The sequence below is a fragment of the Conger conger genome, chromosome 12, assembly GCF_963514075.1.
Source record: "Conger conger chromosome 12, fConCon1.1, whole genome shotgun sequence".
Classification (NCBI taxonomy): Eukaryota; Metazoa; Chordata; class Actinopteri; order Anguilliformes; family Congridae; genus Conger; species Conger conger.
The window spans coordinates 49766787-49786786 of NC_083771.1; the positions used below are offsets into that span (position 1 = coordinate 49766787).

The following is a 20000-nucleotide window of genomic DNA, read 5'->3' on the forward strand; positions in this document are numbered from 1 at the left end:
ACGCATTAGCAGTGTTGGTGCCTATGCTAACTGTAACAGCGTATTAGCCGTGTTGGTGCCTATGCTAACTGGAACAGAGTGTTAGCTGTGTTGGTGCCTATGCTAACTGTAACAGCGCATTAGCAGTGTTGGTGCCTATATTAACTGTAACAGCGCATTAGCCGTGTTGGTGCCTATGCTAACTGTAACAGCGCATTAGCCGTGTTGGTGCCTATGCTAACTGTAACAGCACATTAGCAGTGTTGGTGCTTATGCTAACTGTAACAGCGCATTAGCCATGTTGGTGCCTATGCTAACTGTAACAGCGCATTAGCAGTGTTGGTGCCTATGCTAACTGTAACAGCACATTAGCAGTGTTGGTGCCTATGCTAACTGTAACAGCGCATTAGCCGTGTTGGTGCCTATGCTAACTGGAACAGAGTGTTAGCAGTGTTGGTGCCTATGTTAACTGTAACAGCGCATTAGCCGTGTTGGTGCCTATGCTAACTGGAACAGAGTGTTAGCAGTGTTGGTGCCTATGTTAACTGTAACAGCGCATTAGCCGTGTTGGCGCCTATGCTAACTGTAACAGCGCATTAGCAGTGTTGGTGCCTATGTTAACTGTAACAGCGCATTAGCCGTGTTGGTGCCTATGCTAACTGGAACAGCGCATTAGCCATGTTGGTGCCTATGTTAACTGTAACAGCGCATTAGCAGTGTTGGTGCCTATGCTAACTGTAACAGCGCATTAGCAGTGTTGGTGCCTATGCTAACTGGAACAGAGTGTTAGCTGTGTTGGTGCCTATGCTAACTGGAACAAAGTGTTAGCTGTGTTGGTGCCTATGTTAACTGGAACAGCGCATTAGCAGTGTTGGTGCCTATGCTAACTGGAACAGAGTGTTAGCTGTGTTGGTGCCTATGCTAACGGTAATAGCGCATTAGCAGTGTTGGTGCCTATGCTAACTGGAACAGAGTGTTAGCTGTGTTGGTGCCTATGCTAACTGTAACAGAGTGTTAGCTGTGTTGGTGCCTATGCTAACGGTAATAGCGCATTAGCAGTGTTGGTGCCTATGCTAACTGGAACAGAGTGTTAGCTGTGTTGGTGCCTATGCTAACTGTAACAGCGCATTAGCAGTGTTGGTGCCTATATTAACTGTAACAGCGCATTAGCAGTGTTGGTGCCTATGCTAACTGTAACAGCGCATTAGCAGTGTTGGTGCCTATGCTAACTGTAACAGCGCATTAGCAGTGTTGGTGCCTATGTTAACTGTAACAGCACATTAGCAGTGTTGGTGCCTATGCTAACTGTAACAGCGCATTAGCAGTGTTGGTGCCTATGCTAACTGTAACAGCGCATTAGCAGTGTTGGTGCCTATGCTAACTGTAACAGCGCTTTAGCAGTGTTGGTGCCTATGCTAACTGTAACAGCGCATTAGCAGTGTTGGTGCCTATGTTAACTGTAACAGCGCATTAGCAGTGTTGGTGCCTATGCTAACTGTAACAGCGCATTAGCAGTGTTGGTGCCTATGCTAACTGTAACAGCGCATTAGCCGTGTTGGTGCCTATGCTAACTGGAACAGAGAGTTAGCTGTGTTGGTGCCTATGTTAACTGGAACAGCGCATTAGCAGTGTTGGTGCCTATGCTAACTGGAACAGAGTGTTAGCTGTGTTGGTGCCTATGCTAACTGGAACAGAGTGTTAGCTGTGTTGGTGCCTATGTTAACTGGAACAGCGCATTAGCAGTGTTGGTGCCTATGCTAACTGGAACAGAGTGTTAGCTGTGTTGGTGCCTATGCTAACGGTAATAGCGCATTAGCAGTGTTGGTGCCTATGCTAACTGGAACAAAGTGTTAGCTGTGTTGGTGCCTATGCTAACTGTAACAGCGCATTAGCAGTGTTGGTGCCTATATTAACTGTAACAGCGCATTAGCAGTGTTGGTGCCTATGCTAACTGTAACAGCGCATTAGCCGTGTTGGTGCCTATGCTAACTGTAACAGCGCATTAGCAGTGTTGGTGCCTATGTTAACTGTAACAGCACATTAGCAGTGTTGGTGCCTATGCTAACTGTAACAGCGCATTAGCAGTGTTGGTGCCTATGTTAACTGTAACAGCGCATTAGCAGTGTTGGTGCCTATGCTAACTGTAACAGCGCATTAGCAGTGTTGGTGCCTATGCTAACTGTAACAGCGCATTAGCAGTGTTGGTGCCTATGTTAACTGTAACAGCGCATTAGCAGTGTTGGTGCCTATGCTAACTGTAACAGCGCATTAGCCGTGTTGGTGCCTATGCTAACTGTAACAGTGCATTAGCCGTGTTGGTGCCTATGCTAACTGGAACAGAGTGTTAGCTGTGTTGGTGCCTATGTTAACTGGAACAGCGCATTAGCAGTGTTGGTGCCTATGCTAACTGTAACAGCGCATTAGCAGTGTTGGTGCCTATGCTAACTGTAACAGCGCATTAGCAGTGTTGGTGCCTATGCTAACTGTAACAGCGCATTAGCCGTGTTGGTGCCTATGTTAACTGTAACAGCGCATTAGCAGTGTTGGTGCCTATGCTAACTGTAACAGCGCATTAGCCGTGTTGGTGCCTATGTTAACTGTAACAGCGCATTAGCAGTGTTGGTGCCTATGCTAACTGGAACAGAGTGTTAGCAGTGTTGGTGCTGTAACTCACCCTGCGATGTTGGCCATGGAGCTGAGCGCATCGTATCCCTGGGCGATGGTGACGCGGGGCACCTGGTCCATGGCGATCACGGTGGAGCGGCGCTGGGACAGCAGCTCCAGGAGCTCGGGGTTCTGAGCCGGGTAGATGAAGCTCAGCAGGGTGCCCCCCTCCTTCATCAGCTCTGCCTCATGCACCCCCAGAGCGGGGTGCAACATGGGGGCGCGCACCTGATCAGGGCCAATCACACACAGGCAGGGTCAGGGTTAATGCAGTTAAGGTTGGAACCATACTAGAATTTTATTGTGTTACACATAAGCAAATGAAATGCGTCCTGAGCAACATTATTCAGACATTTGTCCGACTGGAGGTCTAAAACGTGGTTCCACTATGGGGCAGTCCTTTCAAAGGACCATTACATTACATTACATTAACGGCATTTGGCAGACGTTCTCATCCAGAGCGACATACAACAAAGTGCAAAGTGCATACCCATAACCAGGGATAAGTCCACTGAAAGACCCTAGAGCAGGGGTCGGCAACCCTGGTCCTGGAGAGCCGCAGGGTGTGCTGGTTTTTCGCCTTAATACCAGCAACTGATTCATACCCAAGAAACCAGGTGAGGCGAGTTAACTGTGTAATCCACTGCTTTAATCGATCAATTAAGTGCTGAGTAACGACAAAAGCCAGCACACCCTGCGGCTCTCCAGGACCAGGGTTGCCGACCTCTGCCCTAGAGGGAAGTACAATTTCAACTGCTACCAAAGATAAGGACTAGGCCTTAAGGATAAGGCCTATTTGATCACCAGAATTGTTTATTTATTTATTTTTAACCGCATCACGCAAATATATGAATAAACAACTTACCTAGGGAAACAAAACTAGCAAAGGAATTAGGTCATCCTAATAACACAAGAAAATAACAGTAGAGACAACAGTTAAGGGAGGTAGGGAGGGGCGGGGAGAGGTGCAGCTTGAAGGTGATGGCGCAGATCCTCCTGTGGTCCGGCAGTGGTCACCAACTCGGGTCTTTGACATCTACCATCCTTTCGGCTTTTCATTTCAACCCTAATTTGGCACACCCGACTCTACGAATTACTAAGTAGCACAATGCCTATCTCCAGTGGTTTCTGTTAGGGTTTGAGCGAAAACCTAGGACGGTAGATCTCCAGGACCAGGGTTGGTTCACACTGGTGTTTGGCATAATGTATACTGCCCCCTGCAGTTCATGCCGGTATTGCGCCTTGCAGACGCGTGGCACAGAATACGCGCAGCAGCCATCTTGCGTTTGCACGACTGAAATGAAGTATGTCTCCAGTGTCAGGCATTGAGCAGACGCCCGTACCTTCAGCAGCACGTCAGACCCCAGCACCTCCTCCGCGCCCCGGATGGCCGCCCCGGCCTGGGTGTAGAGGTCGTCTGAGAACTTGGCGGCGTCTCCAGCGCCAGACTCCACCACCACGTTAAAGCCCTGCTTTATCAGAGCCTGCACCCCTGCAGGGGACAGCGCCACCCGCAGCTCGTCCTGGAACACCTCCCGGGGCACGCCCACCGTCAGCTGTTTGTACGGAACACCTGGGGAGGGAGGGGTGTGGCTCAGAACTTATTTTTGTAACAAAAGTGTTTTATTGTTTACAACAAATACGCAAAACATATTCAGGGTGTAATTGTGCCAAACTTGGGTTAAAGTTTAGGGTGTAACTGCGCCAAACTTGGTCAGAGTTCAGGGCACACCTGTGGCACTCTTAGGCTCATGCTGAGAGTGTCTGTGCTTCAGCAGGCTTGCGTTGTAAAAGTGGGAAATAAGGCCATAGTGTAGCTGTGACTCAAAATGGCTGATTTGGCCCAGAACACAGAGACAATACTAATCAAGTGTGAGCAAGTGTAATCACACGTGACTATATACAGACCAGTGGAGGCTGGTGACTTCCAGAATTGAGGAGGCCATTTTTTTCCGCTTGCTCACTTCACTCGCGATGGAATGTTCCCTGTTCTCTTATCTGTCTTTGTGCTGGCCAAAGGCATACTATTTGGAGTGTAAGCTACAGTCAGAAAGTTCTGGCTGATGAAATTCATTGTGCAGAGCTTAGCCTTGTGCCTTCCTGAAGAAATGACATTGCTGTAAGTCTATGAGCCTGCCTGATAATTAAGCTGAGAAATGACATTTGGATGTAATATAAATGCCAAGTGAACATGTGTAAAAGGCAGGAATTTTAATTATGTAGTTAAAAACAATTTTGTTTAGCTTACATTTTTCATTCTTCTACAGCTTCAACATGTAATCACCAATTTAATCAAGTTTAGCATATAAAAAAGATAAGATAACACTTTCTTTATCATATGTAGTTTTATTCAATATATTTAATATAAAATATGTAAAAATATGGTTCCAGTTGGCTTTATCTAACGTTAACGTTATCCACTAGAGGGCAGCACTCTATTCGTATTTAGAGTGAATTTCCTCACAGAGCAACAATTCGGTAATTTGATATGGAAGATTATTAAATTGACTTGTAATAAAACGAAATGGACTACATTAAGAATAAAACTGTTCAATAAATCCCAAATGGTGTCTAACATGACCTATTGAATGTCATTCTCACTCCCTAGTATCTGGAATCTGCATATCTCCAGCCCAAGATCTCAAATTGCGCTAGAATCTCGCCGACTTCCGAGGTAGTTTTAAGCAAAAGTGTTTTGCCAAATGAGCTATAAACTCCAGGGATGATAGCCAGGGGTGTTCTCTAAATTTCCTGCAAAGCACAAGTTGATAGGACACTCGTAGCCACTATGGCGAGTGTTTGTTTGACTGAAGTGACTAGCGAATTCTCAAAATGGCTTCTGTGTTGAATAGGAAAGGAAAGGATAGTTGATTCCAAATGAACCAGTAGCATGTGATTGGACGAACAAAATGTCAATCTTTCAGCCCTGGACACAATGCATGGTGAGGCCAGGCCTCCGTTGCCCACCCATTTTCAGTGATCTGGCCAATCACATATTGGCATGAAAAAAAATGCATTACATTGACTTCTATGAGAATCTCATTTCCTAGGGGAGGCCTGGCCTGGCCTGGCCTCCCTTAATACAAACTGATAGGGAAATCTGGCCTGTTGCTTTACAATTGCAATATTGGGTTTTAGCCATGGGAAAATTTAGATTTATGAACAAAACTAAAATAATATGAATATAAAAAATAAAAAATATGTTTTTTGTTAAAATAAATGAATAAAATAAATATATTTATTGTTTTTTTTAAATCTCTCTTCTCTCAAATTATTGGGGAGGCCAGGCCTCCTCCACCTCTATGGAGGAGCCTCCACTGATACAGACATATAATACATGTTTAAGACATGAACATGTTTGGACATAACAGGACCAGTAAAACCACAAAGTATGCAGTGGTGGGAGAGAGAGTATTCAAGAACAATTAAAAGGCTCATATTTACTAATCAAAAGGCTTTGTTGCCCATGCCAAAGATTCATGTGGTTTCAGTGACTCATAAACTCCACCTCATCTGTGGTTCAGAATGCCTCATTCTCATATTGGTATGTAGCGCAGGGTTTGTTTATCTTGCATAAGAAATGCCGTTGTGTGAGATCAAGAGAAACTGCTTTTTTTTTTTTTTTTTTCAACAGACTGAGCAGCCTGAATGTTGCAACACAAAAATATTATTATCTTACACACAAACCATTCTGACTAGGCACAAGTCTCAGGTTAAAAATAAATAAATAAATCAAAACATACAAAAATTTAAAAGGACTGTACATATCGTGGCTACTGGCTAACGTCAGCTAAACATCATTCAATTAAAAAGACCTTTGACCTTGGAGACACTGAACCATAAGATTGCTGATCAGTTATCACATACAGGCAGGAACACAACATTTACAGGTTTACAGAGCTGTACTGCATGGAGAAGGAGAAACTCCAAAGATATGAACGATCTTCAAGTGTATGTTTGTGTGCTTGTATATGTGTGCCTGCCTGCCAAACTGCAGAATCTGGGGCAGAACAGGTTGCCTTACAGCATGACTAATTAAGCGGGTTCAGTCGTCAGGCAGAAGGTAGTTTGGGTATCAGCAAAAATGTTCAACCAACCAGCCCATTATGTTGACTGAAGAGTGGCATCACGAGACCCACCACGGAAAATTCCAGCACACCCAAATGTACAGATGTCAGGGTCGCAGTGTCTGTGTCAGCACTCCACACACGGCCCAGAGGAGCCGGCCCAAAACAAGAGCTTCAGCAGGTGGGAGGCCATCTTCTTTCTGTCTTTGTCTTTGTGCTTCACACAGCGATTTTAAACCTCTGATCTGAACAAAAATATTACAAACTTCAGGAGCTTTGTGGGGGAAAAAATCTCAGAAAAGAATCACTGGGAAATGTAACATTTCACTGTTCTAACCGAGAGGACAAGTGTTGAATTTAGATAAAAATAGTTTCTTCTGACAAGTGAAGTGTTCATTTCTGTCCTGCGCACTCGCAAAATGACTAACCGAGAACGGAAAACATTAGGCTTCAGAAAAAGCAGGAACCAGCAGCCGATAAAAACACCCTTCTCCAGCCTGACCTGGTGTTCCTATAACCCTGACTTCCACTTGGGAATTTGCCAAGAATAGAACCCGGCAGCTGTCATGACGACCCCTGCGGCCATCGGACATTAACACGCGGGACGCACATCCTGGGGCGGCCTGTAGTGTCGTAGTTAAGGTACATGACCCTGTAGCGTAGTGGTTAAGGTACATGACGCAGTAGCGTCGTGGTTTAGGTACATGACCCTGTAGCGTAGTGGTTAAGGTACATGACCCTGTAGCGTAGTGGTTAAGGTACATGACTGGGACACACAAGGTCGGTGGTTCTAATCCCGGTGTAGCAATAAGATCCGCACAGCTGTTGGGCCCTTGAGCAAGGCCCTTAACCCTGCATTGCTCCAGGGGAGGATTGTCTCCTGCTTAGTCTGATCAACTGTGCGTTGCTCTGGGTAAAAATGGCAATAATGTAATGTAATGTAATGTAATGTAATGTAATGTAATGTAATGTAATGGGAGGCATGCACACCTGGGGGGCAGCAGAGGGAAGTGTTAACACGGCAGACGGCTGTTCTTCCTCGACACACAGCGAGCTGCACAGCCCCAGAACCAGAGGCTCAGACAGACTGCACAGGAACCAGGCCTCACCCACACTAACTGCAATTTAGCTATAAAAACTGCCTACCTGTGTCTGTGTCAGGAACACAAAAGCCTGTTTTCCTGGCTCAAAAAGAGTATTAAACTGGCCACAGAGAACTTTACACAGTATCACAAAAATCTAAAATCTTCCGAATGAATAAAACAGGGGAAAAGTGTGTGATTTTACTGCCTTTCAGAACAGGATATGTGTGCAGCACCTGTGCATGAGAATCGACACTAGGCAGGTAGGAGGCGCTGGAGCTGAGGGGGGTATTTGGGGTATTTGGGGCTTACCTGGGCTGGCACAGCGGCTGAGCTGGGGGTGGGTTCTGAAGAAGCGCAGGGGTGTTGCCGTGGCGACGCGAGGGCCTGGGGCCCCGCCCCTCAGAAGGGGGCCGGAGCAGCGAGAGGCCACCACACGCAGGAGGGTCGCCATGACGCTGAGCTGCCGGAACTTTCCGCCTCCTGCACACACACACACACAGACAGACACACACACGCACGCACGCACACAGACACACACACACACGCGCACGCACACACGCACACACACAGACAGACACAGACACAGACACAGACACAGACACAGACACACGCACACAGATACAGGCACACGCACAAACGCACACAGACACACAGACACACGCGCACAAACACACAGACACACAGACACACGCGCACAGACACACGCGCACGCACACGCACGCACGCACGCACGCACGCACGCACGCACGCACGCACGCACACACGCACACACGCACACAGGCACACACGCACACAGACACACAGAGCATTGATCACACCAGTCTATCCCAGCATGCTTCACTGTATCCTAAACACTGCCTGCCCCCCCCCCCCCCCCCACAGGGGCGTAGAGGTGAGACCAGCAGGCGTAACAGGTCACCTACAGGAGAATGCACAAGGGCATCGGGACCCTGTGGGGGGCGTGGTCGGGGAGAGGCTCCTCTAAGCTTCTCTCTAATCATTTAACAGCTTTTTCAGTTTCCTTCTCCTGATGATGTAGGGCTTTGATGAATCACTTGGGCAACGATTACCCTCCTCAGTAAAACAGTCACAATTTCTCAGGGGCTCTAGTTTTTGGCCTTCACCTCTATGGTCCTTCTGTTACTCTGTAAAGCATCTTTGTGAGTTTTTTTCTTTTGAAAAAGTTTCTGTACTATACTAGCTATATAAAATACAAATATACAAATAAAGCACACACCACCACCACCACCACCCCCCCACCACCCCCCCACCCCCCCCCCCGGCCAAATCCAGCTCAACCAGTGTGCACTGTAAACAGTTCAAAAAGTCAAGGGCTCGAGAGTAATCATCCCAAAACACGACTGGCACATTTGTTTACAGGCACCTGCGTCATGTATTCAAAATGACAGAGCGCCAAGGTCATTCATCTGATCGGCCCGCAGCACTTCCCAACGGAGATCGATTTGTTAGCCCACAAAAAAACAAGGCAGACAAGCGCTCACTTTAAACATGGCTGAGATTCCTGCCGTGGCATTTTTAGAAAAGCGTCGATGTCAAATGACCCATATATGCACCTCTTCGACCAAATACATATCCTACCTTCATTGCTGGCATTTGTTCCGACCAATTATATTAGTTATATCTAATAGCTGTATGAACTATGCCGATTAATTCATACATTTGCAGTCTGCTAGCTGGAGCTTATACAAAATAAATATTTGAAACGGATCGGGCCCGATTCAGAGAATGCAGCGATACAGCCGGCTGTGTGCTTGATTAAGAATGATTAATTATTATTAATTAGACACCGAATCACTAAGTCGGTTGAGCATCGCCGCATTATCTTGCCTGGCGCGAGCAGGAGGACTTGTCCCAGCTGTACCCACAGTGCAGAAATAACCCAGCTGCGGTTCCTCTCACGCCTCCGACACGCGACACTCTCTTATTTCTGTCGCCGTTTCGATTGCAGCTGTTCAGTTTTTGCACAAATCTTTCGTGTAACTGCAGCCCACGCAGATTCTCTCCTTTCTGCACTGTACCCGGCGGCTGCTGAGTCACAACACGTCAAACGGGAGGTAGTGAAAGGTATGGAATGGTCGGCAATAAAAACAAAGTTTCAGTTTATAGGGGGGGGGGGGGGGGGGGGGGGGGCGGGGTAGGGGTGTACTGCCCACGTGCACCGCTTTTCACTGGTGGAATTTCCTACATGGCTGTTATTGCATCCACCAGCCACGTATGCGTATGCCATTACACACAACAATTGACTCTATTTTCACAAAGCGTTATGTTTACACACATCCCGGAGGATTAAAAACATCCGGTAAATGAATGAAATGAATGACGCGTTACACGTCAGCACACCAAAGCAGAAGAAGAGTGCCTCGTTAAACGGCTCACGGTGCAGGAGAAAGATCCTGCTTTAATCTGGGCTTCAGTTGTCGTTTAGTACGAGGGAGGCTACCACTTTAACTGAAGCGGAATGTATTGTTTGCAAATCACCTTAGAGACCATGCATTTGTTGTTAGTTTTTAGCAAGCATTAGCCAAGTAGCTATCTTTGGTTTCGGAGAGGAGATTTAGAAGTCATTCACAATAAACCCCGCCATTATTCAACAACGTTAACCTTAATTTGCTCGCTTGCTCACCTCCCGAGAGGATACACGTGAATTTAAGATGCTCTAGCTTGGTCTCTATCCAGCAACGGATATAATCCCACATTTGCTACGTAGTCGGTCACTTCATTCAATCCTACATTAAAACGCCGCGATCTTGTTAACCGACGAGAAAACTGAACGCCACAAGGCAGCCGATAGCCCGACATTATGCAGGAGATTAACCTGCTACTTTCACAAGGCAATCAGTGTCTACCATTGCGCTCGGTGTTTTTGTTCGTTAGAATGGAAAGGCGGCATGACCGCGGCCGTGGTTCCAACTGTGAAATTTACGCCTTTAGGAGCAGCCGCGAGGTCGACTTTAAATTATACCGCACGATGCTATTCATCTTTACACTGCCAAAGCAAATAGGTTTGTTGTGCATATTGTTTAGATGCCAAAACAACGAGGGATCAATGACTAACAGTACTGACCTTAAATGATTTGCAGGAGACTGAACGGCGCGTTCACGCGTACTAGTCGGGTTTGCCGGCTACCCGGAAGAAGAAATCTTCATCTTGCGTTCACATTTTACTGGGTCATGTGGTCTGTTGGGTAAGATAGTGATCACACATTGTTCAAAAGGAGATCACAATTATTGTGCTCATAATGTTTTAAGTTTAATGCAATACCATGTTGTTTTTCTAAGCCTCAGCATGTAGGCTATGTGATAGCTTCAGTTTGTGAATGAATAATGCGCAAGAATGCGTGGATGTAATTAAGCCTAATATCATAGGAATATAATTTTTTAGCGCTTTAAATTACAGTGGGAAATGTAATCATGAATCACATACATATGGCACCCACATAGCTACATATACTAAATAAATCAAGTAGATTTTGCAGTTTACTTGGATTTCATATTCATATTTCATATTCCAAATGTATCATGTATCAATCAGATTAAATTGAACGTGTGAGGTGTAGTTAAGGGTCTGTTAAATCGTAGAACATGGTGCCAATATAATACCAAAATCTACAATTCGCAGAAAGTTAATATTATTAGTATTACTATTAGTATTATCATTATCATACCTGGAAAGCAAATGGGAAACGGAACTGCTCCCACCCCGGTCCACTAGTCGTCGCCAGAACGTCCCCCCACTCACTCTGGCTTTTGTTCAATGCCGAAATGATCTGCCAGGATGAGTGTTGTTGTTGCTGTTATTGCAGGAAGTCGCGAAGTGTTTCCGATATACGGTAGCAGATTTGTAAATAAAGCAAAAGAGACGGACCGATCCTATGTGGAAAGGCATTGCAGGCTAGAAACGGTGTGCGCATAAATTATATTCCCCCCAAGCATATTTACGGTCGTGATTCGAATGGTACCGACCAGTGTATAAAGCCTGTTTAAGCGCTGGTATGACAGACAATTTTGATCGGGCGCCCGGGGCGGGTCGGAACCGGTTGAAGCCCAACAGCCCCGGCCTCTGTGAGCAGGACAGCGGGCGGCTCCCGGAACCAGGCGAGGGAGACGCCAAAACAACGTTCTTCAATCAACGTGAACCGCTAAGACAGCCGCGGACGTCACCTCCTTTGGCTGAGAACAACAGTCTGAGCGCCGTTGGAGGTGTGAGAGACAGCAGCGGTTAGAGTGCCTTCATGCTCGCTGTGTCTGGTCTAGCGGACTAGACGGACAGACATGAGGCTAATAGCTAGCTACCGAGTTGTGGTTGTGTTTAATGTGGAACAATGAGTGACCGCATTACACCGTTATGAAAACAATAACTAACGTTAGCTGCGTTCAATGATAATAGGCCTATTACTTCAAGCAAAAGACGAGACAGTTTGCTAGCACACAAACCTGACAAAGCAATAGTACCTACTAGCCTACTAACCTAGGCTACAGTCGGCAAAAAAGCCTGTCGCCAAGTCTGTTACGGGAAGGAATTTAGCTGGAGCGTTAACTTCAGCCAACCTTGAAATAGCGGCTTTCTTGCTTGGTTGACGCTGGTGGCGTAACTGGAATGTAGATCAATCGTAGCTGAGCTGCCAAACGTATGTTATCAGTCATTCGGAAGTTCGGTTATACCGGTCGTCACGCTAATTTGGCTGAGGAATGGATGTCTCATCAGACGCACATTTACCTGGCGCTCCAGATGAAATGCGCGCCAGCATGCATTGCAACGTTTTGACTATAATTTGTTTGATCCCGCCTGTCGGGTGGGTGTTGGGGAAAATCGGTGTCGCAACGCTGGTTAAGTGCTGCATGGACGTGTGGCCGGCATTTTCAGCTGTGTTGCCGCTATATTTATACTGTAACGTCCGGGCATATGTCCAGGTAAATTAAGGACGTGACCAAAATACTGCAGCGGCAGTATGGCCGGTACAGAACCAGGTTCAGGCCTGTTGGGGGGCTGGTCTTTTGGCGATGATGTAATCGGCACTACACTGGGACGTGAGATCAAAGTTCGGTTCCCACGCCACGGCGAACAAGATGGCGTCTGCTGTCAGATGTGTCAGAATGTATCGCAAATGGGGTTCATTGCACTGCCTGTCCGGTTTGGACATGACGAAGAAGCGTTCCGCTCTGCGTTGAAAAGTTAGCAGATACCGCATACTGTGTTTATGCTGAGATATCCCCACAAGTTGCAGTGAAAAAAAAAAACATATCAGCGTTTCTACAGAGACCTGTAGACAAAGAGGATCTAATGCACCTGCTGACATCAGATGGGACATCACTGTGTTATTGCCTCATTCTGTATGCAGAAGTCACTGAGACTTTAAATCTCTGTCGCATCGTATTTTATGCAGTTTTGGCATCGGGAGAACAGGCTGTTGTTGAGGGTATGATGGAACATTCCAGAATTGTGCCTTTGGCAGAGTTCGCTGTTGAAGAGCGAAACGCTGCAGTTGAAATATAAGCACTGTCTATGTTTTATTGCCTGCGTTGCTGGTGGTAAAATAATAACCGAAGCCTTGCTGTGTGTGTTGCAGGTGACAGAAGAATAACCAAAGCCTCGCATCCCACAGTCAGCTCCCCAAGCCCTGCGGCCCTCAAAGCGCAAACCGCCAACTCTCTGGCCTTCAGCTCCTGTCTTTCCGCCAACGCCCCCGAGTTCTACCCAAAGAACTACAGCCCGTACCAGGTGAGGCAGACGCACCTCACCCTGACTGGGTGCACGGGGCGATCAGTGCTGAGCTGTAGTTTTCGCTCCTGTTCCTGGAGAGCTGCAGGGTCTATATCTATATCTTCAGTTTTTTGTTTTCACTTTTCAACCAGTTCAGATCAAAGAAACCAGGGGCCTGTGTCATAAAGCAGCATAACTGAGTTAGCTGGATAACTGTAGAACTCTAGAACTAGAACATGGACTGAGGGAAAGCGAGCTGTTTCGGGTTTTTTCTTTGTGCCGTTATCCAGCTAACGCAGTAATCCTGCTTCATAATACAGGCTCCTGGTAAGGGAGTCGTTTGCATGCGTTGGTTAATTACATTACAAGGCATTTAGCAGTGTGAAGAGAATCAGAGAGGACAGTACAGTTCCGAGTCCTAGTGTAACCATACAGATACAATCAGAACCCTTGAAGAATACATCAACTTCCAAACTAGCATACCACAGTTGGCAGCTAGAATACCCAGAGTACAACAAAACAATAGCTAATACAAAAAAAACAACAACAATATCTATACAACTATATAAGCTAATCATGGTGGTGAGTTAGGGAGGGAAAGGTGTAGCCTGAAGAGATGAGTCTTCAGTCTGCGCTTGAAGGAGGTCAGAGACTCTGCCGTTCTGACATCCACCGGGAGGTCATTCCACCACAGGGGAAGCAGCAGAATGGAGGGGTGTTGTTGGTGTGTAGGTCTTGATAAGGGATTTAATATATACAGGGGCTGATGCTTTAACAGTGCCCAGCCCCAGACTGTGCTGAATGCAGGCTGTAAAATGCAGGGGACAGTCCCTCCTGGAGCAATGTTACATTACATTACATTACGTGGCATTTAGCAGACGCTCTTATCCAGAGCGACGTACAACAAAGTACAAATCAAACACAAGAACACGTGCAAAAGTGGACCTGAGAGGACAGTACAGTTCCGAGTCCTAGTGTAAACATACAGAAATTCAGAACCCTTGAAGAGTACAATCAACTTTCAAACTAGTATACCACAGTTGGGGTGACATGGCTCAGGCAGTAAGAGCAGTCGTCTGGCAGTCGGAGGGTTGCCGGTTCGATCCCCCGGCCAGGCTGTGTCGAAGTGTCCCTGAGCAAGACACCAAACCCCCCAAATGCTCCTGACGAGCTGGTCGGCGCCTTGCATGGCAGCCAATTGCCGTCGGTGTGTGAGTGTGTGTATGAATGGGTGAATGAGAAGCATCAATTGTACAGCGCTTTGGATAAAGGCGCTATATAAATGCCAACCATTTACCATTTGCAGTTGGCAGCTAGAATACAACAATACCAACAGCCAATAAAAACAACAATACCTATACAAGTAACGATATCTATACATAAGTGCCATTACGGTCTAAGGCTAATCACGGTGATTGTGAGTTGGGGAGGGAAAGGTATAGCCTGAAGAGATGGGTCTTCAGTCTGCGCTTGAAGGAGGTCAGAGACTCTGCCATTCTGACATCCACCGGGAGGTCATTCCAGGACAGACAGCAGCCGTGAGCGTGAAGTGCAGGTGTGGCGAGGGGGAGGCGCCAGACGGCACGAAGTGGCAGAACGGAGGGGTCTTGCTGGTGTATAGGTCTTGATAAGGGATTGAATATATACAGGGGCTGGTCCTTTAACTGACTGGTATGCGAGCACCAAAGTTTTAAATTTGATGCGAGCCATAACAGGCAGCCTGTGGAGGTTGCTGAGCAAAGGGTTGGATTCTCCGGATGTTGTACAGGAAGAACCTGCACGCCCGGGTCACCGTAGTGATGTTCTTGGAGAAGGATAGCCTGTTGTCCATCACCACTCCAAGGTTTCTTGCACTAGGGGATGAAGTCACTGTGGTATCCCCTAGTGAGATGGAGAAATCAGAGAAGGGAGAGGTTAAAGCAGGGATGAAGATCACCTCCGTCTTATCTGGGTTGAGATGGTGGTTGCCCATCCAGCTCTGGATGTCTCTCAGGCAGGCGGAGACACGGGTAGAGACCTGTGTGTCTGATGGGGGGAAGGAGAGAAAGAGTTGGGTGTCATCGGCATAACAATGATATGAGATGCCATGAGCAGAGATAACAGGGCCAAGGGATCTCGTGTAGATGGAGAAGAGGAGGGGTCCGTTGACTGAGCCCTGGGGGACTCCTGTAACAAGGGGGCGAGGGGTTGACACTCCTCCAGCCCAGGACACCTGGGAGGACCGGCCAGAGAGATAAGATTGGATCCACTCTAAGGCTGTGCCACAGATCCCTGTAGATGCCAGGGAGGCTAAGAGGATGGAGTGGTTGACCGTGTCGAACGCCGCAGAGAGGTCAAGAAGGATCAGGACAGAGGAGAGAGAGGTTGCTCGTGCAGCCTGAAGGGACTCGTTGACAGAGAGGAGTGCAGTCTCCGTCGAGTGGCCAGGTCTGAAGCCGGACTGGTGGGGGTCCAGCAGGTTATTCTGAGAGAGGAAGGAAGAGAGTTGGTTGGAGGCGGCTTGTTCAATGGATTTGGATAGAAAAGGAAGGAGAGATACCGGACGGTAGTTTTGAATGCAGGAGGGGTCTAGAGTGGGTGATGTAGGCCCTCTTGAATGATGAGGGAAAGCAGCCAGAGGACAGAGAGGAGTTAGGCATCTTAGCCATGAGGTTACAGGCAGCTTAGCCACTATGCTACAGGCACCTTAGCCACTATGCTACAGGCACCTTAGCCACTATGCTACAGGCACCTTAGCCACTAGGCTACAGGCACCTTAGCCACTAGGCTACAGGCACTTTAGCCACTAGGCTGCAGGCAATTTAGCCGATCTTTACTCCCTGCCTGCCTACAGGTGGAAACTCAACTTCCTCTTATTTTTTGTTTCGGCAAATAACTTGCATTGTCTTTTTTAGTCAAGAAATGGCCCTGGTTGAGTTTGCATGGGTCGGGACATATGTGCATTACTGCATGGATTGTCCCATGTTTTACATGAAGAGAAATTCCTTGCTGATGCTTTTTCCTCTACCTGTTGGCTGTTAAGGAATCGACGTACGACGATGGCTCGGACAGTTATTACCCAGAAGCCACTTTGGCTGAGTTGGTGCAGGAGTACCTGAATCACCTGAACTCCTCGCCTGCGTCGTTCGAGCTGGAGATCGAGGCCATCACGGCCACGCTCAACGCCTGGGTCACAGCCGAGGAGACGCTGCACGAGCTGGTGGAGCTCATCTACTCACAGGTACCACTGTCGTGTCTAGGAAACGACAGAGTCCAAATCTTCAATTTGTCGAAAAACATCTTCGCGAGGGAAAAGACGACACCAGGCAGCAAGATCTTCAGGAAAATCAGACTTTATTAGCAGACGTGCATAAAGCCGGATCAGCTCTCCAGAACTGAACCCCGACTGGCATTTGTACACCCATTTTATACACAGTTACTCCACCTACAACTCCTCCTCAAACCGCATTCTGGCAAATCACCAACACTTTTCTTATCGTAACTCCTCCCAACGCTCCTCCCACAATGTCATTGTGGCAAATTGCCAACGGTCCTTATGCTCTGCCAACTCTGTACAAAGTTCAGGGCCAACTACGTGTCCTCACTTCACCCCGCACCTGCTCTTGGCAAACTACCAGACCTCATAAAGTTCTGGATGCCCTCCCTCTAACACGTCATCCATACACGTCACTCTGTATCTTTCGCTTTTATAAGACAAACTAAGCAGCAGTAATCATTGAAAATATACAGACAAACTAAACATTTCATTAATATTCACTTCTAATATACTTTTCTAATATACAGACATACTAAACATTTGATTAATTATTCTCTTCTAAGGGAATAAATGTACGTAGCATTCTTTGCTCTCATTTCAACAGTTTTCACTGTGGTTTCTTGCGTTTTCATAAGCTCAGCTATAATTAATGTTCTAGGTCAAATAGATACACTTTTGGCATAAAACATCGAGAGTCCCGGAGAAATCAGCTGTACAGTCATATCTTGCTCTGCCCGTGTCCTTGACAGTTTGGTCTACACAGTTCAAGACAGGCCCCCCCCCCCTGCCAGCTGGCTGGGCTCACTGTGTAATCCTAGCACAATTTAGCAGTTAATCAGTTTGAAACTATACAGGGTACATATCATACTTTAATACAGATATATTGATAAACTTTTAGCACACATCGTCGAGAGTTTTGGAGGAACCAGCCTGCTCACTAAGGTGGAGTCTGATTTTGACTTGTGATTGGTTATCATGCTTTTAGGAGGGAGATCTTTCGTTCTGTGAATTTTCCCCTACACCACTGCTAACGTGCTACCATGTGCAGGTAGAGCTCATCTACACACTGGTCCGAGTGCACATGCTAACGTGCTACCATGAGCAGCATTTGACTCATTCCCTTCCCTAACTCCCCGTCCCGGAGGAGAGCTGCTTTGTGACACGTGAGAAACTAGTGAATTTAACATGTTCTCTGCACGAGAGAACAGAACCAAACGGAGCTCTCTCCCGTTCATAACTCAGAATGTCATAATTCATCCTGGCATTCTGGGAATCCAGGAGGAGCAGCTGTGCAGCGTGTCAGGGGTGTGTGGAGGTGTGTGGGGTGTGTGGAGGTGTGTGGAGGTGTCAGGTGTGTGGAGGTGTGTGGGGGTGTGTGGAGGTGTCAGGTGTGTGGAGGTGTGTGGAGGTGTGTGGGGTGTGTGGAGGTGTCAGGTGTGTGGAGGTGTGTGGGGGTGTGTGGAGGTGTCAGGTGTGTGGAGGTGTGGGGTGTGGGGTGTGTGGGGTGTGTGGAGGTGTGTGGGGTGTGTGGAGGTGTGGGGTGTGTGGAGGTGTCAGGTGTGTGGAGGTGTGTGGAGGTGTGGGGGGTGTGTGGAGGTGTGGGGTGTGTGGAGGTGTGTGGGGTGTGTGGGGGTGTGTGGGGTGTGTGGAGGTGTCAGGTGTGTGGAGGTGTGTGGGGTGTGGAGGTGTGTGGGGTGTGTGGAGGTGTGTGGGGTGTGTGGGGTGTGTGGAGGTGTGTGGAGGTGTGTGGAGGTGTGGGGTGTGTGGAGGTGTCAGGTGTGTGGAGGTGTGTGGGGTGTGTGGAGGTGTGTGGGGTGTGTGGAGGTGTGGGGTGTGTGGAGGTGTCAGGTGTGTGGAGGTGTGTGGAGGTGTGGGGTGTGTGGAGGTGTGTGGAGGTGTGTGGAGGTGTGGGGTGTGTGGAGGTGTGTGGAGGTGTGTGGGGTGTGTGGAGGTGTGTATAGTGCAGGCTTCAGTGGGACTGCGGCGGGGTCAGGGGTGTGTGGAGGTGTCAGGGGTGTCAGGGGTGTGTGGAGGTGTGGGGTGTGTGGAGGTGTTTGGGGTGTGTGGAGGTGTGTGGAGGTGTCAGGGGTGGGTGGAGGTGTGGAGGTGTGGGGTGTGTGGATGTGTCAGGGGTGGGTGGAGGTATGGGGGTGGGTGGAGGTGTATGGAGGTGTGTGGGGTGTGTGGAGGTGTGGGGTGTGGGGGGTGTGGATGTGTCAGGGGTGTGTGGAGGTGTGGGGTGTGTGGATGTGTCAGGGGTGGGTGGAGGTGTGTGGGGTGTGTGGAGGTGTGTGGAGGTGTGGGGTGTGTGGAGGTGTGTGGGGGTGTGGGGTGTGTGGATGTGTCAGGGGTGGGTGGAGGTGTGGGGGTGGGTGGAGGTGTGTGGGGGTGTGGGGTGTGTGGGGGTGTGTGGGGGTGTGGAGGTGTGTGGGGGTGTGTGGGGGTGTGGGGTGTGTGGATGTGTCAGGGGTGGGTGGAGGTGTGGGGGTGGGTGGAGGTGTGTGGGGGTGTGGGGTGTGGGGGGTGTGTGGATGTGTCAGGGGTGTGTGGAGGTGTGCGGAGGTGTGTGGGTGTGTGGAGGTGTGGGGGTGTGGGGGTGTGGGGGTTGTGTGGATGTGTCAGGGGTGTGTGGAGGTGTGGAGGTGTGTGGGGTGTGTGGATGTGTCAGGGGTGGGTGGAGGTGTGTCACTGTGCAGGAAGTGCTTGGGATTGCGTCCTATCCACGTGTTGACCCTGCCTTTTGTCTCTGGCAGTCAACGTCTGTCCCGAACTTCGCCTACACGGGCGCTCGACTTTGCAACTACCTGTCGCATCACCTGACCATCAGCCCGCCCGGCGGAACTTTCCGGAAGCTGCTTCTCCAAAGGTGTGTCGTGTCTGACCGTGCCATTCCCTGTGAGAGTTTAGTGCTGCTCTCCTCAGTGTTTTACCTGTGTTTTTACATTCCCACAAATACAGAGGGATGTATATGGAGCCAGCCCACGTCAGTGAAATGAAGCGGGATGTCGCGGAATGAAGTGTAACGCTAACGCTCTCTGCGCAGGTGCCAGACGGAGTACGAGCAGAGGGCACAGGCCGTGCGCGGGGATGAGGCCACGCAGAAGAGCTTCCACTCCTACGTGCTCTTCCTGGGAGAGCTGTACCTCAACCTGGAGGTGAGGCACGTCTGCACTCCCGTTACGCTACGCTACACTACACTACATTACACTACACACTACACTACATTA

At 48.4% G+C, this 20000-nt stretch overlaps 2 protein-coding genes across 4 annotated transcripts in view; one reads left to right on the forward strand and one right to left on the reverse strand.

Annotated features, from left to right (window-relative positions):
* nnt (nicotinamide nucleotide transhydrogenase) overlaps positions 1 to 10994 on the reverse strand; it is a 36960-nt gene extending 25966 nt beyond the window's left edge. The window contains exons 1-4 of the mRNA XM_061262308.1: positions 10881 to 10994; positions 8105 to 8275; positions 3987 to 4216; positions 2654 to 2871 (exon numbers count right to left, since the gene is read on the reverse strand). Of these exons, the coding sequence (XP_061118292.1) occupies positions 2654 to 2871; positions 3987 to 4216; positions 8105 to 8246 (590 nt within the window). The 5' untranslated portion in view covers positions 8247 to 8275; positions 10881 to 10994. The remainder of the gene's footprint in view (positions 1 to 2653; positions 2872 to 3986; positions 4217 to 8104; positions 8276 to 10880) is intronic.
* Positions 10995 to 11587: 593 nt separating this feature from the next.
* Positions 11588 to 20000, forward strand: part of LOC133141689 (polyadenylate-binding protein-interacting protein 1-like) — a 17373-nt gene continuing 8960 nt past the window's right edge. Inside the window, exons 1-5 of one of the 3 annotated variants that reach the window (XM_061262309.1) lie at positions 11588 to 12034; positions 13384 to 13535; positions 16540 to 16737; positions 19527 to 19639; positions 19817 to 19928. In XM_061262309.1, coding sequence (XP_061118293.1) covers positions 11809 to 12034; positions 13384 to 13535; positions 16540 to 16737; positions 19527 to 19639; positions 19817 to 19928 — 801 coding nt within the window. In that variant the 5' untranslated portion in view covers positions 11588 to 11808. Of the gene's footprint in view, positions 12035 to 12086; positions 13234 to 13383; positions 13536 to 16539; positions 16738 to 19526; positions 19640 to 19816; positions 19929 to 20000 lie in introns of those variants that run through there. The other 2 variants (XM_061262310.1, XM_061262311.1) reach the window with 2 other exon arrangements.